Source organism: Vanellus vanellus, assembly GCF_965231255.1.
Source record: "Vanellus vanellus genome assembly, chromosome: 29".
Classification (NCBI taxonomy): domain Eukaryota; kingdom Metazoa; phylum Chordata; class Aves; order Charadriiformes; family Charadriidae; genus Vanellus; species Vanellus vanellus.
Genome location: NC_138934.1, coordinates 967,198 through 987,008, shown reverse-complemented (window position 1 = coordinate 987,008; position 19,811 = coordinate 967,198). Strand labels below are relative to the sequence as shown.

Here is a 19,811-nt window from a genome sequence, read left to right as displayed (position 1 = left end):
CTTAGTACCATCTGGATGCAGATCTGCTGGAGGATGTGTGCTCCTCATAGTAGCTTCTGGACCAGGTTCAGCTCCGGGATGTATGCTCCATGTGGTAACATCTGGACTCAGTTCTGCTGGAGGATGTGTGCTCCTCATGGTACCCTCTGGACCTGGTGCTTCTGCAGGATGTGTGCTCCTCAGGGTATCATCTGGACTGAAATCTGCTAAAGAACCTGTGCTCCATGTGGTACCATCTGCATCCAGTTCTGTTGAAGGACGTGCATACAATGTGGCACCACTTAGACCAGGTTCTGCTGTGGGATGTCCACTCCACTTGGTATCATCCAGACCCTGTTCTGATGAAGAATGTGTGCTCTGGATCGTACCATCTAGACCCAATTCAGCTGGATTACGAGTGCTCCTCATGGTACCTTCAGGACCTCGTTCTTCTGCAGGACTTGTGCTTGTCATGGTGTCTTCAGGACCTGGTTCTGCTGAAGGATGTGTGCTCCTCATGATACCTTCTGGATCTGTTTCTGCTGCACTATGTGTGCTCATTGTGGTGTGTTCAGGACCTTGTTCTGCTGGAGGATGTGTGCTCGATGTGGTATGGTCTGGATCCAGTTCCACTGGAGGATGTGTGCTCCTTATGCTACCTTCTGGACCTGGTTCTGCTGGAAGAGGTGTGCTCCTCATGGTATGTTCAGGACCTCGTTCCGCTGGAGGATGTGTGCTCCATGTGGTACCATCTGGATCCAATTTCACTGGAGGATATGTGCTCCTCATGGTACCTTCTGGACCTGGTTCTGCTGCAGGATATTTGCTCCATGTGGTACCATCTGAATCCAGTTCCACTGGAGAATGTGTGCTCCATATAGTACCTCCTGAAACCAGTTCCACTGGAGGACCTGTGCTCATCATGGTACCTTCTGGACCTGGTTCTGTTCCAGGATGTGTAGTACTCGTGATACTTTCAGAACCATGTTCTGCTGCAGGATGTGTGATCCTTGGGGTATCATATAGACCAAAATCTGCTGAAGAACGTGTTGTCCATTTGGTACCACCTGCATCCAGCTCCGCTGGAGGACGTGTGCTCTTCATGGTGCCTTCAGGACCTGGTTCTCCCAGGTTCTGATTACTCCACGTGGTATCACCTGTTGGGACAACCATGGTGGGGGCCTTGCCCTGCCTTGCTTTGGGCCTGGTGTGTTGTGTGGTACTAACCAGATCTTGTCCCACTTTGGCTTGAGCAGCATCAACGGGACCCTGTCCTGCTGGGTGTTGGGTGAGCTGGATGGCAACTGCCACATCTTGCCCTGTTTGTGGTTGGGTGGCACCAGGTGGATCTTGCCCTGCCTTGGGCTTGGTCCCAACCAAACCTCGTCCTGGTGGTTTCCTGGTGGTCTGGTTGGCACCTGCCAGAATCTGTTCAGCTTTGGGTCGGGTGACCCTTACAGTAATGGTTGGATCCTGCCCTGCTTTGGGACGGGTGATACGGATAGTACCGACTGGATCCCATCCTGCTTTGGTCCTGTTGGTGCCAGCTGGACCCCATCCTGCCTTGGACCTGTTGGTGCCAACTGGACCCCATCCTGCTTTGGTCCTGTTGGTGCCAGCTGGACCCCATCCTGCCTTGGACCTGTTGGTGCCAACTGGACCCCATCCTGCTTTGGTCCTGTTGGTGCCAGCTGGACCCCATCCTGCCTTGGACCTGTTGGTGCCAGCTGGACCCCATCCTGCTTTGGTCCTGTTGGTGCCAGCAGGACCCCATCCTGCCTTGGACCTGTTGGTGCCAGTTGGATTCCATCCTGCTTTGGACCTGTTGGAACCAGTCGGATCCTGTCCTGCCTTGGACTTGTTGGTGCCAGCTGGATTCCATCCTGCTTTGGACCTGTTGGTGCCAGCTGGATCCCATCCTGCCTTGGATCTGGTGGTACCAGATGGATCCCGTCCCACTTTAGACCTGGTGGCACCAGCTGGATCCCGTCCTGCCTTGGGCTTGGTGCTCTGGATGATGCCAGCTGGATCCTGTTCTGCTTTGAGTCGGGTGATCCTGATGATACGAATGGGATCTCGTCCCGCTTTGGCCTGCGTGGCACCGATTCGACTTTGTCCTGTGGGATGCTGGGTGCTGGGGGTAGCACCAGTTGAATCCTGTCCTGTGGGCTGTTGGGTGCTGGGGGTGACACCAGTTGCACCCCATCCTGTGGGGCGCTGGGTGCCAGGGGTGGTGTTGGCTGGACCCTGTCCTGCAGGGTGCTGGGTGCTTCTGGCCGGTGGAGAGGTCCCCATTGGTGACAGCAGGTCCTCTTGTCCTGCAGCAATAAGAGAGTTGCTCAGCCCAGCTCTGGACCAGCATCCCTTGGGGACAGGGTCTCCGGGACATGGGGAGGGTCCCCAGCAGGCAGTGGAGGTGCATGGAGGATGTCCATGCCTCCCAAACCTGCTCCGGGCCCCAGTCCCGCCGCTGGGGCGGCAAAACATGGGGTCCCGCGTTGCAGCCGACCACCCGCCGGCTCCCTGGGACTTTGCACAAGGGGACGGGGACACCCATCCCCGCTTCTCCTACCCTGGCGGGCTGTCCTTGCGGGGGGTGGGCTGGCTGCGGTGCTCCGGGGAGAGGCAGGAACGCGGGGCCATGCGGAGGGGAGCACCCGGCTCGGCTTCGTCCGTGGCTGGCGGCGAGTGGGCTCTGCAGGACGGACATCCAGGGCGGCCAGCTCATCTGCGGGCAGGAGGAGACCAGCGTGAGCCCTGCAGTGCGCGCACTGCACGCGCGCTGCATAGGCACTGCACCCTGCCTATGCACGCACGGCACGCATGCGATGCAACCTGCCCACTCATGCCATACACAGACTCGGTGTCCCCATGTACGGCACATACACACGCTGCACAGTGTCCTCGCGCACACTGCACAGACTCAGTGTCCCCATGTGCTGCACACACACACACTGCACCCTGCCCATGCACGCACTGCACACATGCACACACTGCACAGACTCTGTGTCCCTGTGCACTGCACCCTGCCCGTGCACCCACTGCACACATGCGTGCACTGCAGATGCACGCACTGCACATGCACGCACTATACAGACTCGGTGTCCCTGTGCGCTGCACACATGCACTGCACCCTGCCCACGCATGCACTGCACAGACTCGGTGTCCACATGCACTGCACACACACACACTGCACCCTGCCCATGCATGCACTGCACACATGCATACACTGCAGACTTTGTGTCCCTGTGTGCTGCACACACGCACTGCAACCTGCCCATGCGTGCACTGCATGCGCGCACTGCACCCTGCCCACTCATGCACTGCACACATGCATGCACTGCACACACTCTGTGTCCCTGCGCGCTGCACACGCACACTGCACCCTGCCCAAACACGCACTACATGCATGCCCTGCACCCTGCCCACACATGCACTGCACACACGCACTGGACCCTGCCCACGCACACACTGCACACATGCACGCATTGCACATGCATGCACTGCACAGACTCGGTGTCCCCATGCACTGCACGCACACTGCACCCTGCCCACGCACGCGCTGCGCATGCACAGCACCCTCCCGGCTGCCGCTTGTAGCACAGCCACACTGCACCCTGCGGAGCGCGCACCCACGGGGTTTGCAATTCAGCCGCGATGTCCCCGTTCCCCCCCACTGCCCTGGGGACCACTACATGGGTACGGGGACTGCGCGCCCACTACATCATCCCTGCATGGGCACGGCCCCCAGCCCCCCCGCATGGCAGGTACCTGCGCAGACAACCGCGGCATCCTCCCGGTGCTGGCAGTTGGTGACACCCCAGGGGGAAGCCGGGCACCCCAGCAGCGACGACTCGTTCCCTTGGCACCGCACATCGTCCAGCCAGATGGGCCCGGTGCCCTCGCCAAAAAAAGCTGCCCGGGGTGCGTCGAGGGCGGCTCCGCAGCCCAGCTGGCGGCAGACCACCGCCGCATCCGGCAGCCCCCACAGGTCATCGCAGACGGTGCCCCAGTGCCCGGCGTGGAAGATCTCCAGCCGGCCGGCGCAGCGCCCCGCGGCCCCCACCAGCCGCACGCTGGGACCCCCTGGGAGAGAGGCCGAGGTCAGCGCTGGCGTGGGCCCCGGAGACCCATGGGTGGGGGGTACCTGTGCACACCATTCCCGTGCACACCCTACCTGGGCATGCCATGCCCGTGCACACCGTGACCACGCACACGGTACCTGTTCATCCTGTACCCATGCATACCGTGACTGTGCACACTGTACCTCTTCATGCTGTACTGGTGCACACCGTACCTGTGCACACTGTACCTCGTCATGCTGTACCCGTACACACTGTGACTGTGCACACTGTACCTGTTCATCCTGTACCGATGCACAGTGTGACCATGCACGCTGTATCTGTTCATGCTGTACCTGTGCACATTGTACCTCTTCATGCTGTACCCGTGCACACCATGACCGTGCACACCGTACCTGTTCATGCTGTACCCGTGCACATCGTGACTGTGTACACCATACCCATGCACACCATACCTCTTCATGCTGTACCCATGCACACTGTGACTGTGCACACTGTACCTCTTCAACCTGTACCAATACATATCATGACCGTGCACACCATCCCTGTTCATGCTGTACCTGTGCACACCGTGACCATGCACATTGTACCTGTTCATCCTGTACCTGTGCACACCATGCCCATGCACACCATACCTGTTCATGCTGTACCCATGCACACTGTGACTGTGCACACTGTACCTCTTCATCTTGTACTGATACATATCATGACCGTGCACACCGTACCCGTTCATGCTGTACTTGTGCAAACCGTGCCTGTGCATGCCATGCCTGTTCATGCTGTACCTGTGCACACCGTAACTGTACACACCATACCTGTGAATGCTGCACCTGTGCACACCGTGACCGTGCACACTGTACCTCTTCAACCTGTACCAATACATATCATGACCGTGCACACCATCCCCGTTCATGCTGTACCCATGCACACTGTGACTGTGCACACTATACTTCATCCTGTACTGATACATATCATGACCGTGCACACCGTACCTGTTCATGCTGTACTTGTGCAAACCGTGCCTGTGCATGCCATACCTGTTCATGCTGTACCTGTGCACACCGTAACTGACCACACCATACCTGTGCATGCTGCACCTGTGCACACCATGCCCATGCACACTGTACCTGTGCATGCTATACCTGTGCACACCGTACTTGTGCACACTGTGACATGCACGCCATACCTGTACATGCTGTACCTGTGCACACCATAACTGTACACACCATACCTGTGCACGCTGTACCTGTGCACACGGTGCCCATGCACACCGTACCTGTGCACACTATACCTGTGCACACTGTAACTGTACACACTATACCTGTTCATGCTGTACCTGTGCACACTGTGCCTGTGCACACCGTATGCAACCATAGCTTCGCCTGCTGAGCCTGTGCACACCGGTACCTGCGCATGCTGCAATCTGTGGTGCTGCACAGCGTTCCCTTGCAGGCTCTGCCCGAGCACGCTGTGACCTGTACGTGCTGTACTCGCACACACTGTCGCTGCGCACGCTCTACCCGCTCACACCGTACCTGCGCAGGCAGCACCCGTGCACGCTGTAACGGGCGGCTGGGTGACGGCAGGCGGTGGCGATGGCGGCGTGGTGGTCCAGAAAGGTTCGGTGGTGCCAAGGGGCTGGAAGCGGTGAGCTGTGGGGAGCGGTGGTGAGACGAGGGGTCCCCAGTTTGGCCACCCGCTCGCCCCCCCGCCCGCCGCAGCCCACCTGAGCAGACGGCGCTGGCGTCCTCTTCGTGGGCGCAGACGTGGGGACGCCAACCCCGGTGCCGGCACAGGGCCAGGCGCTCCTCGGTGCCCCGGCACCGCAACCCGTTGAGCCAGATGGGACCCGAACCCTCTCCGAACCAGGCTCCTGGTGGGGCGGCCAGGGCGGTCCCGCAGCCCAGCTGCCTGCAGACCACCGCCGCGTCCGGCAGCCCCCAGTCGTCGTCGCAGACGGTGCCCCAGTGCCCGTTGTGCTGTACCTCCACTCGCCCGGCACAGCGCCCGGGGCCCCCGGCCAGCCGCACCGGGAACGGCACTGGGGGACAGCCCATGCTCAGGCACCAGGGCCAACAGCACTCACCAACACCCACTGGGACCTACCAGGACCCGCTGGGACCCCTGCACAAACTGGGACCTACTGGGTCCTCTTGGGACCTACTGGTAGCCCTGTGCACACTGGGACCTGCTGAGTCCCACTGGGAGCTTCTGCACCCCTTGAGACCTGCTGGGACCTGCTGGGAGACCTGCTGGGACCTTCTAGGACCCCTGCACCCACTGGGACCTACTGGGCTTCTTTGTACACACTGGGACCTGCTGGGAGCCACCCAGGACTCACTGGAACCCTCTGGGAGCCCTGGATACACTGGGAACTGCTGGGATCATTTTCATACACCGGGACCTGCTGGGACTCAACGGGACACCTGCAGGCTCCAGGGACCCCTGCACAAACTGGGACCTACTGAGTCCTGCTGGGACCTACTGTTAGCCCTGCGCACACTGGGACCTGCTGAGTCCCACTGGGAGCTTCTGCACCCCTTGAGACCTGCTGGGAGCCCTGCACCCACTGGGACCCACTGGGCTCCTTAGCACATACTGGGACTGGCTGGGAGCCACCCAGGACTCACTGGAACTCACTGGAAGCCCTGGATACACCGGGAACCACTGGGATCATTGCACGTGCTGGGACCAGTGGGAGCCCTGCACACACTGGGAGCTGCTGGGGTCCTTCACACATACTGGGTCCTGCTGGGACCCACTGGGAGGCCTGCACACACTGGAACTTGTCGGGATCCTTTGCACAAACTGTGACCCACAGGGATCATTTGCACACACTAGGACCCACTGGGACTCAACGGGACACCTACAGGCTCCAGGGACCCCTGCACAAACTGGGACCTACTGGGACTTACTGGGAGGTTCTGCATACGTTCTGACCCACTGGGACCCTCCAGGCTCCAGGGACCCTTGCACACACTGGGACCTGCTGGAACCAGCTGAGACCTTCTGGGACCCCTTCACCCACTGGGATCCACTGGGATTTTTGGCAGAAACTGGGACCCACTGGAATCCTTTGCACGCACTGGAACCTGCTAGGAGCTACCAGGACCCACTGGAATCCACTGGGACCACTACACACTGGGACCTGCTGGGACCCACTGGGACCCCTGCATGCCCCAGGGACTCCTGCCCACAATGGGACCCGCTGGGATCATTTGCACAAACTGGGACCTACTGGGAGCCTTGCCCATACTGGGACCTGCTTGGATCTACTGGGACCTGCCGGGACCCCCACCCATGCTGAGAGCTGCTGGGATCCTTTGCACAAACTGGGACACACTGGGCCCCCTGCAAACATTGGGACCCACTGGGATTCTTTGCACAAACTGGGACCCCCCTGAGAGCTCCCCCTCACTGGGACTCACTGGGAGCCACTGGGCCAGGTCCCCCCCTCGCCTCCCCCACTGCCCCACCTCCCCTCCCCCACCCCCCCCTAGTACCTGTGCTGCGGGGTCCCAGCAGCCCCACTGGAGACCAAGTGGAGAGGATGAGTGGGGGGGGCGCAGGTGTCCGGGCACCCCACCCCGTCCCAGGCTCCCCGGGGGGACGGGGGGTCCCTGGGGCACCCAGCAGCAGGGACCAGTGCCCACAGCCCAGAGCCCAGTGCCCTGTGACCACAGACCAGTGCCCCACAGCCAGTGCCCTTCTCAGCGCTCCCTGACCAGTGCCCAGTGCCCGATGGTAAGTGCCCTTCCCAGTTGCCTATGGCCAGTGACCAGTACCTTTCCCAGTGCCCAGAACCCCATGTCCAGTGCCCAGTGCCCTTCCCAGTTCCTGGTGACCCATGCCCAGTGGCCTCCTGCAGTGCCCAGTGCCCCAAGCCCAGTGCTCTTCCTAGTACCCAATGGCCTGTGACCAGTGATCAATGCCCCGTGACCCATAACCATCATCGACCAGTGCCCAGCACCCTTCCCAGTGCTCCCTGACCAGTGCCCAGTGCCTGATGGTCAGTGCCCTTCCCAATTGCCTGTGACCAGTGACCAGTGCCTTTCCCAGTGCCCAGTACCCCATACCCAGTCCCCAGTGCTCTTCCCAGTGCCTGGTGACCTATGCCCAGTGCCCCAAGCCCAGTGCTCTTCCCAGTGCCCAATGGCCAGTGCCCAATGCTCCGTGACCCACGACCATCATTGACCAGTGCCCAGCACCCTTCCCAGTGTCCATGACCAGTGCCCAGTACCCCATGCCCAGTGGCCTCCTGCAGTGCCCAGTGACCTTCCCAGTGCCCTGTGACCAGTGACCAGTGCCCTTCCCAGTGACCTATGACCATCATCGACCAGTGCCCAGTGCCGCATCCCCAGTGCCCTTCCCAGCTCCTTGTGACTAGTGCCCCACATCCAGTGACCAGTGCCCTCCCCAAGCTGTGCCCCATGCCCAGTGCCCAGCAAGCAGTGCCAGTGCCCAGCAAGCAGTACCAGTGCCCAGTGCCCTTCCCAGTGATCCATGACTTCTGCCGCATGCCCAGCACCCTTCCCAGTTCCCAGGGCCCAATGCCCAGTGCCCTTCCCAGTGCCCAGTGCCCCCTGAGCAGTGTCCAGTGCCCAGTGCCCAATGACCAGTTCCCCGTGACCAGTGACCAGTGCCTTTCCCAGTGGCTGATGCCCTGTGGCCAGTGACCAGTGCTCTTCCCAGTGACCCATGACCATCACTGACCAGTGCCCAGTGCCCTTCCCAGTTACTCATGCCCCGTGCCCCATATCCAGTGCCCAGTGCCCTTCTCTGTTCCCTTCCCCATGCCCAGTGCCCAGTGTCCTTCCCAGTTCCCAGAACGCAGTGCCCCATGACCAACGACCAGTGCCCAGTGCCTTTCCCAGTGTCCAGTCCCCAGTGCCCCCCACGCCCACTGCCCGGTGCCAGGCCCACTGCCCATCACAGCCCACCCTACTCTGTTCCCCTCCAAGTGACCAGTATCCAGGACAGCCCAGAACATCCAGTGCCCTGTCCAGTGCCTCACAGCCCTCCCAGTACCCCATACAGCCCAGTGCCCAGTTGCCAGCACAGCCCACAGTGCACCACGCCCAGTGTTCAGCATGGCCCAAAATGCCCAGTGCCCATCCCAGTGCCTAGCACCCCATGCCCAGTGCTCAGTGCCCAGCATGGCCCGTGGCACCCAGTACAATTCCCAGTGCCCCTCCCAGTGGCCACTGCCCCATGCCCAGTGCCCAGCATGGCCCAGGATGCTCAGTGCTCCTCCCAGTGCCCAGTGCCCCATGCCCAGTGCCCAGCGTGGCCCAGGATGCCCAGTGCCCATCCCAGTGCCCAGTGCCCCATGCCCAGTGCCCAGCATGGCCCATGGTGCCCAGTGCAATTCCCAGTGCCCATCCCAGTGCCCAGTGCCCAGCATGGCCCATGGCACCCAGTGCTCAGTGCCCAGCATGGTCCATGGCGCCCAGTGCAATTTCCAGTGCCCAGTGCCCTGCGTGGCCCATGGTGCCCAGTGAAATTCCCAGTCCCCTTCCCAATGCCCATTGCCCTGCCCAGTGCCCAGCATGGTCCGTGGCGCCCAGTGCAATTCCCAGTGCCCTTCCCAGTGCCCAGTGCCCCATGCCCAGTGCCTAGTGCCTAGCATGGCCCATGGCACCCAGTGCAATTCCCAGTGCCCTTCCCAGTGCCCGGCACCATCCATGTTGCCCAGTGCCCACCCCTGGCAGTTTCCCACAGCCTGAACTGGGTGCAGCACCCCATGCAGTGCCCAGTGCTGCATCCAGCCCCTTTGCAGTGCCCCTGCAGTGCCCAGCCCCCTTTCCAGTGCCTTGCCCAGTGCCCCCCACAAGCAGTGCCCTTCCCTTCCAGTGCCCAGTGCAGTGCCCAGTCCTGTGCAGTGCCCAGGGCAGTGCCCAGCCCCTCCTGTGCAGTGCTCATTTCAGTGCCAGTGCCACATCCAGCACTGTGCCATGCCCGTGCAGTGCAGCTCCCGTGCAGTGCCCAGGGTGGTATTCAACCCCCCTCCCAGCATCCACACCATACCCATGCCACACACACACCCCATGCAGTGCCAGTGAAGTGCAGTGCCAGTGCAGTGATGTGCCAGTGCAATGCCCGTGCAGTGCCCAGGGCTGCATTCAACCCCCCTCCCAGCACCCACACCATACCCAGGTGACCACCCCCCCCCCCTGCAGTGCCCGTGCAGTGTAGTGCCAGTGCAGTGCCTGTACCAGTCCAGTGCCCGTACCAGTGCAGTGTCCGTGCGGATCCCAGTACCATATTCAACCCCCCCTCCCAGCACCCACACACCCGGGTCATATGCACACCCACCCTGCACAGTGCCAGTGCCTGTACCAGTGCAGTGCCAGTGCAGTGCCTGTACCAGTGCAGTGCCAGTGCATTACCCGTGCAGTGCCCAGGGCTATATTCAACCCCCTTCCCAGCACCCACACCATACCCGGGCCACACGCACACCCACCCTGTGCAGTGCCTGTGCAGTGCCCGTGCAGTGCCAGTGCCAGCACAGTGCCCGTGCAGTGCCCGGTGCTGTATCCAACCCTCCTCCCCCCCCCCCAGCACCCACACAACACCCATGCCACACGCACACCCACCCCGTGCAGTGCAGTGCAGTGCAGTGCAGCACCCACGCAGTGCAGTGCAGTGCAGCGCAGCACAGTGCAGCGCAGCGCAGGCGGTGCCGCCGGGGCTCACCCAGGAGCAGGAGGGCGAAGGCCATGGCGGGCGGTGGTGGCGATGGGGCTGGCGGGCGGGGGGAAGGCGGGGGAGGACGAGCCGGGGCTGTCAGGCCAAGGATGACTCAGTCCGTCCGTCCGTCCGTCCAGGGGCTGGAGGAAGGGGGGGGGGGGGGAGAGGGGGGGGCCTGGGCTGGGCTGGGCTGGGGGGGTCCTGGAAACCCCTGGGTTTGGGGGTGGGGGGGTGGGAAGGGTGTCCCCCTCATTGGTTACCCCCCCTACAACAGTGGGGTTTGGGGCAGGGCTGGTGGGGGTTAACACCGGAGCCACGCGGCGCCCGGGGGACACACGTGCAGCACCCACGCGTGTGCACGTGGCCTCCCGCCGCCCCGACACGCGTGTGCACGTGGCCTCCCGCAGCAGCAGCAGAGGGGCGCAGGGCACACGCCGCTGCTGCACGCTTACACGTGCACATGCGTGCGCACACGTATGCACACCGACACACACGTGCACACCCACTTGCGCGCACATGTGTGCATGTACACGCGCACAACACGCACTTGTGCACACATATGCAGTCTTGCACACACACACGTGCACACACATGTGTAAAATTGCACACACACGTGTACAAATATATACACATGCGCAAACACACATGCACACGCACGGACACACAAGCACACACATACACACACACACAAGCACACGTGTGCACATGTGCAAACACGTGCACACACGCTCAGGCACACACATACCGGGTGTCAGTGGGGCCATACCGGGGGGGGCAGGCTGGGGCCATAGTAGGGGGGAGACTTGGACCATACTGGGAATCAGCGGGGCCATCCTGGGGTGGGGGAAGACTGGAGTCATACTGGAGGGGAGACTGCGACCATACTGGGAATCAGTGGGGCCATCCTGGGGAGGGAGACTGGGACCATATTGGGAGCCAGTGCAGTGGGGCCATACTGGGATTCAGTGGGATGATACTGGGCATCCGTGGGGCCATATTGGGAGGAGACTGGGACCATACTGGGCATCAGCGGGACCATACGGGGATTCAGTGGGGCTATACTGGGATTCAGTGGGATGATACTGGGCATCAGTGGGACCATACGGGGATTCAGTGGGGCTATACTGGGATTCAGTGGGATGATACTGGGCATCAGTAGGGCCATACTGGGCATCAGTGGGACCATATGGGGATTCAGTGGGGCTATACTGGGATTCAGTGGGATGATACTGGGCATCAGTGGGATGATACTGGGCATCAGTGGGACCATATGGGGATTCAGTGGGGCTATACTGGGATTCAGTGGGATGATACTGGGCATCAGTGGGATGATACTGGCCATCAGTGGGGCCATATTGGGGGGGAACGCCGAGACCATACTGGAAGTCAGTGGGGCCATACCAGGGAATTCCCAGGGCCACACTGGGTGGGATACTGGGGCCATACTCGGGGGTCAGTGGGGCTGTACTGGGAGGTGTCACAGGCCCACTGGGGCTGACAGGTGGATTGGAGGGGGCTGGGAGCATGGGGGGGGCAGTGTGGCAGGGTTGGGATGGAGGACGCCCCTCCTGCGTCCCTCATAGCCCTGTACCCACCCCCCGCCTCCCAGTGCCCCCAGTAACCCCCCTTACTCCCCCCCCCCCCGCAGTGCTCCCTCATGGTCCCTCCCGCTCCCCCCCTCCCCCCTGGCTGATGGACCCGCCCAAGGCCTCGCTGCAGCGCGCAGGCGCAATCTCTAGCCACTCCCTCTAGCCCCGGCCACCGGGAAACCCCACCCCTCGCAACAGCCTCTCCCCCTATCGGCGCCCCGCCCTTACCGGCGCCCCGCCCCTTAGCGACGCGACGCCCCGCCCCTTAGCGACGGCCCCGCTTCTTCCCCCCCCCCTCCGCGCTCCCGGGAAGGAAAAGCCGCACGCCGCGGGGGATGAGCGGGGGGGGATGGGGGCACCGTTTATTGACCGAGCCCACAGCGGACACAGACGTCCGGGGGCCCGACCCCCATTCCCCCGGGACTCCAGGGCTAAGATCCCCCCTTCCACCTCCAGCTCCGCAGCGGGGGGGGTGCTATGGGGGGTCCTGGGTGCCCTTTGGGGGGGAGGGGGCTGGGGCATCCTGGGGGTCCCGGGGGTCATGGGGGTCCGGCCCCCTCCCAGACCGATGTGCATCAGTGGGACCCTGGGGCTGAGCATCCCACCCCCCCTCCAGCTCCGGCTCCGCAGGGGGGTTTTCTGGGGGTCCCAGGGGGTGTGTGTCCCCCTCCTCCTCCCCACCCCTCCTCAGAAGGTGTGAACCAGCGGGACATTGGGCAGCTCCGGGGCAGGGGGTCCTGTCCCCGTCCCCCCTCCACCGCTGCCACCCCCAGACCCCCCACGGGTCTGGGTGGGGGGCTGCCCCCCGTCAGTGCCCCCCGGTACAGGCTCACCTCGGACCAGGAGGATCCGGGGAGGGCCGGGGGGGGGCAACTGGGCCAGCGCCTGCAGGCAGAGACGGGCAGGTCCCCCCCCGGCCCCCCGCAGCAGCAGCACGGGGGGCAGCCCCCCGGCCGCCCCCACCACCGCTAGTCGTGGGGTTGGGGATGGGGACGGGCTCCCCCCAGCCACAAGCACCTCAGGGGGTTGCGGCTGGCTGTTGGGCTCCTCTGGGGCCTGGAGATGGACATTCGTCACCTCCGTGGGCTTGAGGTGGACGCTGGGCACCTCCATGGTCTGGAGTTGGACATTGGGCACCTCAACAGTCTTGAGTTGGATGTTGGGCACCTCCATGGTCTTAAGTTGGATGCGGGGCACCTCAGTGGTCTTGAGTTGGACATTGGGTACCTCCACGGTCTTGAGATGGACACCAGGCAGCTCCATGGTCTTGAGTTGGATGTTGGGTACCTCTACAGTCTTGAGATGGATGTTGGGCACCTTCTCTACAGTCTTGAGTTGCAAGTTGGGCACCGCCATGGTCTTGAGTTGGATGTTGGGCACCTCCTCTGTGGTCTTGAATTGAACATTAGGCACCTCCGTGGTCTTGAGATGCATGTTAGGCATCTCTGTTGTCTTGAGTTGGACGCTGGTCACCTCCATCATTTGGTGACAGGCATTGGGCACCTCAGTGGCCTGGAGATGGTCATCTGTCACCTCCATCGTCTTCAGTTGGATGTTGGGCACCTCTGTGATCTTGAGATGGATGTTAGGCACCTCCATCATTTGGTGATGGACACTGGACACCTCGGTGTCTTGGAGATGGACATCGGTCATCTCTGTGGCCTGGAGATGGATGCTGGGCACCTCTGTGACTTGGAGATGGACACTGGGCACCTCAGTGGTTTGGTGACACACACTGGGCACCTCAGTGGTCTGGAGATGGACACTGGGCACTTCTGCAGCCTGGAGATGGACATCTGTCACCTCCATGGTTTGGGGATGGACGCTGGGCACCTCAGTGGCTTGCAGCTGGACAGTGGCAACCTCTGCATCCTGGAGATGGATGCTGGGCACCTCCATGGTTTGGTGATGGATGTTGGGCACCTCAGTGGTTTCGAGATGGATATCGGGCACCTCAGTGGTTTCAAGATGGACATTGGGCACCTCTGTGGTCTGCAGCTGGATGTTAGGCACCTCCATGGCCTGGAGCTGGACATTGGCCACCTCTGTGGCCTGGAGCTGGATGCTGGGCACCTCTGTGGGCTGGAGCTGGATGTGGGGCACCTCTGCGGCCTCGAGATGGACACTGGGAACCTCCATGGTTTGGAGATGGACGTTGGACACCTCTGTGCCTTGTAGATGGATGTCAGGTACCTTGGCGGTTTGAAGATGGACATTTGCCACCTCTGTGGTCTGCAGCTGGGTGTCGGGTACCTCCGTGGCCTGGAGATGGACGCTGGGCACCTCCGTGGCCTGGAGATGGATGTCTGTTACGTCTGTGGCCTGGAGATGGATTCTGGGCACCTCTGTGGCCTGGAGATGGACGCTGGGCACCTCTGAGGGCTGTGGCAGGGCTTGGAGCTGGATGTTGGTGATCTCAGAGGGCTGTGGCAGGGCTTGCAGCTGGACATTTGTCACCTCAGTGGCCTGCAGCTGGATGTTGGTGACATCCAAGGGTTGTGGTAGGGTTTGGAGCTGAATGTTGGTTACCTTGGAGGGTTGTGAGAGGGCTTGGAGCTGGACATTTGCCACCTCAGTGGCCTGCAGCTGGATGTTGGTGACCTCAGAGGGCTGTGGCAGGGCTTGGAGCTGGATGTTAGTGACATCCAAGGGTTGTGGCAGGGCTTGCAGCTGGACATTTGTCACCTCTGCAGCCTGCAGTTGGATGTTGGTGACATCCGAGGGTTGTGGCAGAGCTTGAAGCTGGATGTTGGTGATATCTGAGGGCTGTGGCAGAGCATGGACCTGGATGTTGGCCACCTTGGAGGGCTGTGGCAGGGTTTGCAGCTGGACATTTGTCACTTCACTGGCTTGCAGCTGGATGTTGGTAACATCCAAGGGCTGCGGCAAGGCTTGCAGCTGGACGTTTGTCACCTCGGCAGCTTGGAGATGGATGTTAGTGACGTCCAAGGGCTGTGGAAGGGCTTGGAGCTGGACGTTGGTCACCTCACTGGCTTGCAGCTGGATGTTGGCCACCTTGGAAGGTTGTGGCAGGGCTTGGAGCTGGACATTCGTCACCTCAGCAGCTTGGAGCTGGATGTTGGTGACATCCAAGGGCTGCGGCAGGGCTTGGAGCTGGACACTTGTCACCTCCGTGGCTTGGAGCTGGACATTTGTTACCTCAGCAGCTTGGAGCTGGATATTGGTGACCTCCAAGGGTTGTGGCAGGGCTTGGAGCTGGACGTTGGTCACCTCTGCTGCCTGCAGCTGGACACCGGTGACCTCAGGGGGCTGCGGCCCCCGTGGGGGGAGGACACCGCTGATGCCACCCCTCAGGACAATGACGCTGGTCCCCGCTGGGGCGCCCGCCACAGCCTGGAGCTGGATGCTGGGCAGTGCCTGCCCCGTGCCAGGTACCAACAGGATGCTCTGCCCAGTGGCAGGGGGTCCTGATGCCCGGGGACCCTTCCCTGCCTGGGGTGGGGGACCCTCGGCAGGCAGAAGGGTGAAGGCAGGGGGCTCAGCCGGGGTGCTGGGCAGCAGGAGGAGCTTCCGCGGGGGTGCCGGGGGGCTGGGGATGAGCTGCAGACCCTGGGGGGTCTGCACCAGCAGGAAGGTCTGGGGTTCAGGGGGAGGCGGAGGGGGACGGCGGGGGGTCCCACGAGGACCGGGTGCGTGGGTGCGGAGGTGACGCTGGAGGTAGGAGGCCATGACGAAGGCCTTGGGGCAGAGTGGGCAGCGGTAGGGGCGGGCGGCGGAGTGGGTGCGGCGGTGGAGCTGGAGGTTGGAGGAGTGGGTGAAGGTCTTGCCGCACTGGGGGCAGGCGTAGGGCCGCTCGCCAGTGTGGACCCGCTGGTGTTGCCGGAGGTTGGAGGTTTGGGCGAAGGCTTTGCCGCAGACGGGGCAGGCGTGGGGGCGCTCGCCGGTGTGGAGCTGGCGGTGGCGGCGGAGGCAGGAGGTGTTCTTGAAGGCTTTGGGGCAGTCAGGACAGCGGTAGGGCCGCTCGCCAGTGTGCTGCCGGAGGTGGTACTGGTAGTGGGATGCCCACTTGAAGGTGAGACCGCACTGGGCACACTCGAAAGCCCGCAGCCCCGTGTGAACCCGCTGGTGGATCTGGAGGAGGGAGGAACGCTTGAAGGCCTTGCCGCACTCGCGGCAGGCGTAGGGTCGCTCACCCGTATGGTCCCGCATGTGGTAACGCAGCCCTGAGGAGCCCTTGAAGGCTTTGCCGCACTCAGTGCACTGGTAAGGGCGCTCTGGGGCAGGCTGGGGTTCCACCGGGGGGTGAGGAGCCTCAGGGGAGGGACGTGGTGGGACGGTGGCCGGGTGGCTGCGTTGGTGGCCCAACAGCCCAGCCAACTGGGTGAAGGTCTTGGGGCATACAGCACACTTGAAGGGCCGCTCGGCAGCGTGGCCGTGACGGTGCCGGGCCAGCCCCGAGCTGTTCTTGAAGGTCTTGCCGCAGGTGGGGCAACGGTGGGGGGTGGTCGGCGGGGTGACCGCTGTCACCGAGTGGCTCTCTTGGTGGCCCAGCAGCTCCTCCTCGCTGGTGAAGCTCAGGGGGCAAGTGGAGCACCTCCAGAGTGTCTCTGGTGCTGCGGCAGGTGCCGGGAGGAGCGGTGGCATGGCAGTGTGGCTGGCGTGGCTCTGCAGGTGTTTCTGCAGGCAGGCATCAGAGATGAAGGCCTTGGAGCACGTCGGGCACTCATGGGGCCGGGCGCCGGCGTGAGTGCGGCGGTGGAGGAGGAGGTTGGAGGAGTGGGTGAAGGTCTTGCCGCACTGGGGGCAGGCGTAGGGCCGCTCGCCAGTGTGGACCCGCTGGTGTTGCCGGAGGTTGGTGGCTTGGGCGAAGGCTTTGCCGCAGACAGGGCAGGCGTGGGGCCGCTCACCGGTGTGGGTGTGACGATGACGGCGGAGGCTGGAAGAGTTCTTGAAGGCTTTGGGGCAAGCGGGGCAGCGGTAGGGACGCTCGCCAGTGTGCTGCCGGAGGTGGTACTGGTAGTGGGATGCCCACTTGAAGGTGAGGCCACACTGGGCGCACTCGAAGGCCCGCAGCCCTGTGTGGACCCGCTGGTGGGTCTGCAGAAGGGAGGAACGCTTGAAGGCCTTGCCGCACTGGGGGCAGGCGTAGGGTCGCTCGCCTGTGTGGCCCCGCTGGTGGTAGAGGAGGGCGGAGGAGCCCTTGAAGGCCTTGGGGCACTCGGGGCACTTGTAGGGCCGCTCACCCGTGTGGCTGCGTTGGTGGTGGGCCAGGCGGGAGGACCACCTGAAGGCCTTGCCGCACTCCCGGCAGGCGTAGGGCTGGTCGGTTGTGCCCGGACCCCCCGCCCGGGATCCAGCTGGCCCCGCTGGTGGCGTGGCTCCTGCCATGCTGACAGCCCTGGGGGGACACACACACGGGGGTGAGGATGGGCAAGGTGAGACATCCCCTCCACTTTTCCCATCTCTGATACCCGGCCCAGCCACGTGGACTGGCTAAGGGCAGGGCGGGGGGGCGTGGCCTCTGCTCGGGGGCGTGGCCTCACCGGTTAGGGAGGAGTCCGCTCCCGGTGCCTTAGCAGCGCTGCGGGGGCGGGGCCCGGCCGGCGGGGGCGGGGCCACCCCGCTGAAGGCCCGCCCCCCCAGCCAGTCTTCCCCTCCAGGCCCCGCCCCCCGCCGTCCCCTTAATACTTCCAGGCCCCGCCCCCGCCGAGCCAGGATCCCCGCCAGGCCCCGCCCCCGCCGGCCCTCCAGCCCCCTCAGGCCACGCCCCCGACCCGCTTTGCCCTCCAGGCCCCGCCCCCTCCTCCCCTCAAGCCCCCTGCAGGCCCCGCCCTCGCCGACCCGCCCCGCGCAGGCGCCGCCACCGCCCCGGCCCGGCTCCGCCGCCGCCGCCCCCCGGTTCCCGCTCACCTGCAGGGAAGAACGCAGGGAGGAGGCGCCGCCGCGGCGGGGCAGGGCAGGGCAGGGCAGGGCAGGGCCGGGCCCGCTCCGGCCGCCCGCCGCCGCCGCCGCACGCCCGCCCGCCCCCGCCGCCGCCGCCGCGCAACGACTGGGCCGCGCCGCGCGCGGAGCCACGCCCCCCGCGCCGCGCGCACCCTGTGGCCGGGCCGGGCCCGTGCGGGGGCTGTTGGGAAATGGAGTCCGCGGCGCCGCCATCTTGGAGCGGTGAGGGAGGGAGATGCGGGGCGCAGCCCGTAACGGGGGTCGGTAGCCGGCGGGTCACCGCGATGGGGGGGACGGGTGTCCGCCCCCCCCCCTCCCCCCCCCCCCGGGGGGGGGGTTCAGGGGATTTTGGCGGGGTTGGGGGAGGTTGAGGGTCCGGGGGGAGTTGGAGGGACTGGGGGCCTGGCGGGGTTCCGGGGGGCCGTGGGCCTGGGGGGGGGGGCGGGGAGCTGGTGGGGATTTGGGGGCTCAGAGGGGTTGGGGGACTCAGAGGTGTTGATATGGGGGCTGGGGTGTTGGGGAGGCTCGGGGTGGGGAAACTGGGGGAGCTGAATTTTGGGGGGCTGATGAGGATTTGTGGGCTCAGAGGAATTGGGGAAACGGGGAGCGGGAGGTTGGGGGGCTGATAGGGATTTGGGGGGCTGATGGGGTTTTCGGGGGGTTGGGCTCAGCAAAAGGTTGGGGGGGCTCAGAGGTGTTGTGGAGCTGATGGGGCTTTGGGGGTGTTGAGGGGCTCAGAGAAATTGGAGTAATTGGTGGGGATTTGGGGGGTTGGGGAGCTCGGATTGGAGGGCTGAGGGGAGACTTGGGGGGGCTCAGAGGAGTTGGGAGGACTGGGAGTGTAGGAGGTTTTGGGGCTGATTGGGACTGGGGGTCTGATGGGGATTTGGGGGGTTGGGGGTTCAGGGAAAGGTTAGGGGGGCTCAGAGAGATTGGAGGAATTGGGGGGCTAATGGGGATGTAGGGGGCTTGGGGATTTTGGGGCTGGGAGGATTGGGGAGGCTCAGGAGGCATGGGGGAACTGGGGGGCGTGCGGGTCTTAGGGGGAATTGAGGGGGTTGGGGGGCTCAGAGAGGTTGGGGGGAGCTTGGAGAAAGGGGTTGGATGAATTTGGGGGGGCGCAGAGGGGGGTGGGGCAACGGCAGCACTGGGGGGGTAGGAGAATGGGGGGAATTGAGGGGCTGGAATTGATTGGGAGGGGGGTTGCAGGATCCTGCAGGACACCTGCGAGACCTCCTGGAGGACCCGGTGCCACTGGGATGGGGGCATGGGAACAGGCAGGATCCCAGGACCCCCGTAACCCCCATCCCCCTTGTCCCCAGTCCTCCCTAGCCCCCCCAGTGACGTCCCCTCTGCTGCAGGCCACCCCCTCCCCAGGCTGTGACACTGAGGACATGGTGATGGGCTCAGGACAGGAGCACCCCACCCCCCCAGGAGCCCCCAGAGGGCGACAGTGACCACCCTGGTGAGGGTGGCTGGGGGGTCCCCACTCACCCCCTGCTCCAACTTGGGGACTGCACAATAACCCCCCAGCCCCCCATGTCCCTTGCTTACGCCCCCGACCTCC

At 63.6% G+C, this 19,811-nt stretch overlaps 2 protein-coding genes across 2 annotated transcripts in view; both read right to left on the bottom strand.

Annotated features, from left to right (window-relative positions):
* Nucleotides 1-19,811, bottom strand: part of LOC309682475 (uncharacterized protein) — a gene marked incomplete at its 5' end in the record, with an annotated part of 129,641 nt that overhangs the window by 2,650 nt on the left and 107,180 nt on the right. Inside the window, 5 exons of the mRNA XM_082496565.1 lie at nucleotides 9-2,297; nucleotides 2,552-2,707; nucleotides 3,751-4,065; nucleotides 5,597-5,713; nucleotides 5,788-6,102. Coding sequence (XP_082352691.1) covers nucleotides 9-2,297; nucleotides 2,552-2,707; nucleotides 3,751-4,065; nucleotides 5,597-5,713; nucleotides 5,788-6,102 — 3,192 coding nt within the window. The remainder of the gene's footprint in view (nucleotides 1-8; nucleotides 2,298-2,551; nucleotides 2,708-3,750; nucleotides 4,066-5,596; nucleotides 5,714-5,787; nucleotides 6,103-19,811) is intronic.
* On the bottom strand, nucleotides 12,684-18,324 carry LOC309682476 (uncharacterized protein). Its single transcript, XM_082496566.1, has 2 exons — nucleotides 18,212-18,324; nucleotides 12,684-17,699 (listed from the first exon to the last, which is right to left on the bottom strand). The coding sequence occupies exon 2, from the start codon at nucleotides 17,687-17,689 to the stop codon at nucleotides 13,028-13,030; it is 4,662 nt and encodes a 1,553-aa protein (XP_082352692.1). The 5' UTR covers nucleotides 17,690-17,699; nucleotides 18,212-18,324; the 3' UTR covers nucleotides 12,684-13,027.

Coding starts and splice junctions, on each gene's coding strand:
- LOC309682476 (XM_082496566.1), bottom strand. CDS start 17,689: ATGGCAGGAGCCACGCCACCAGCGGGGCCAGCTGGATCCCGGGCGGGG.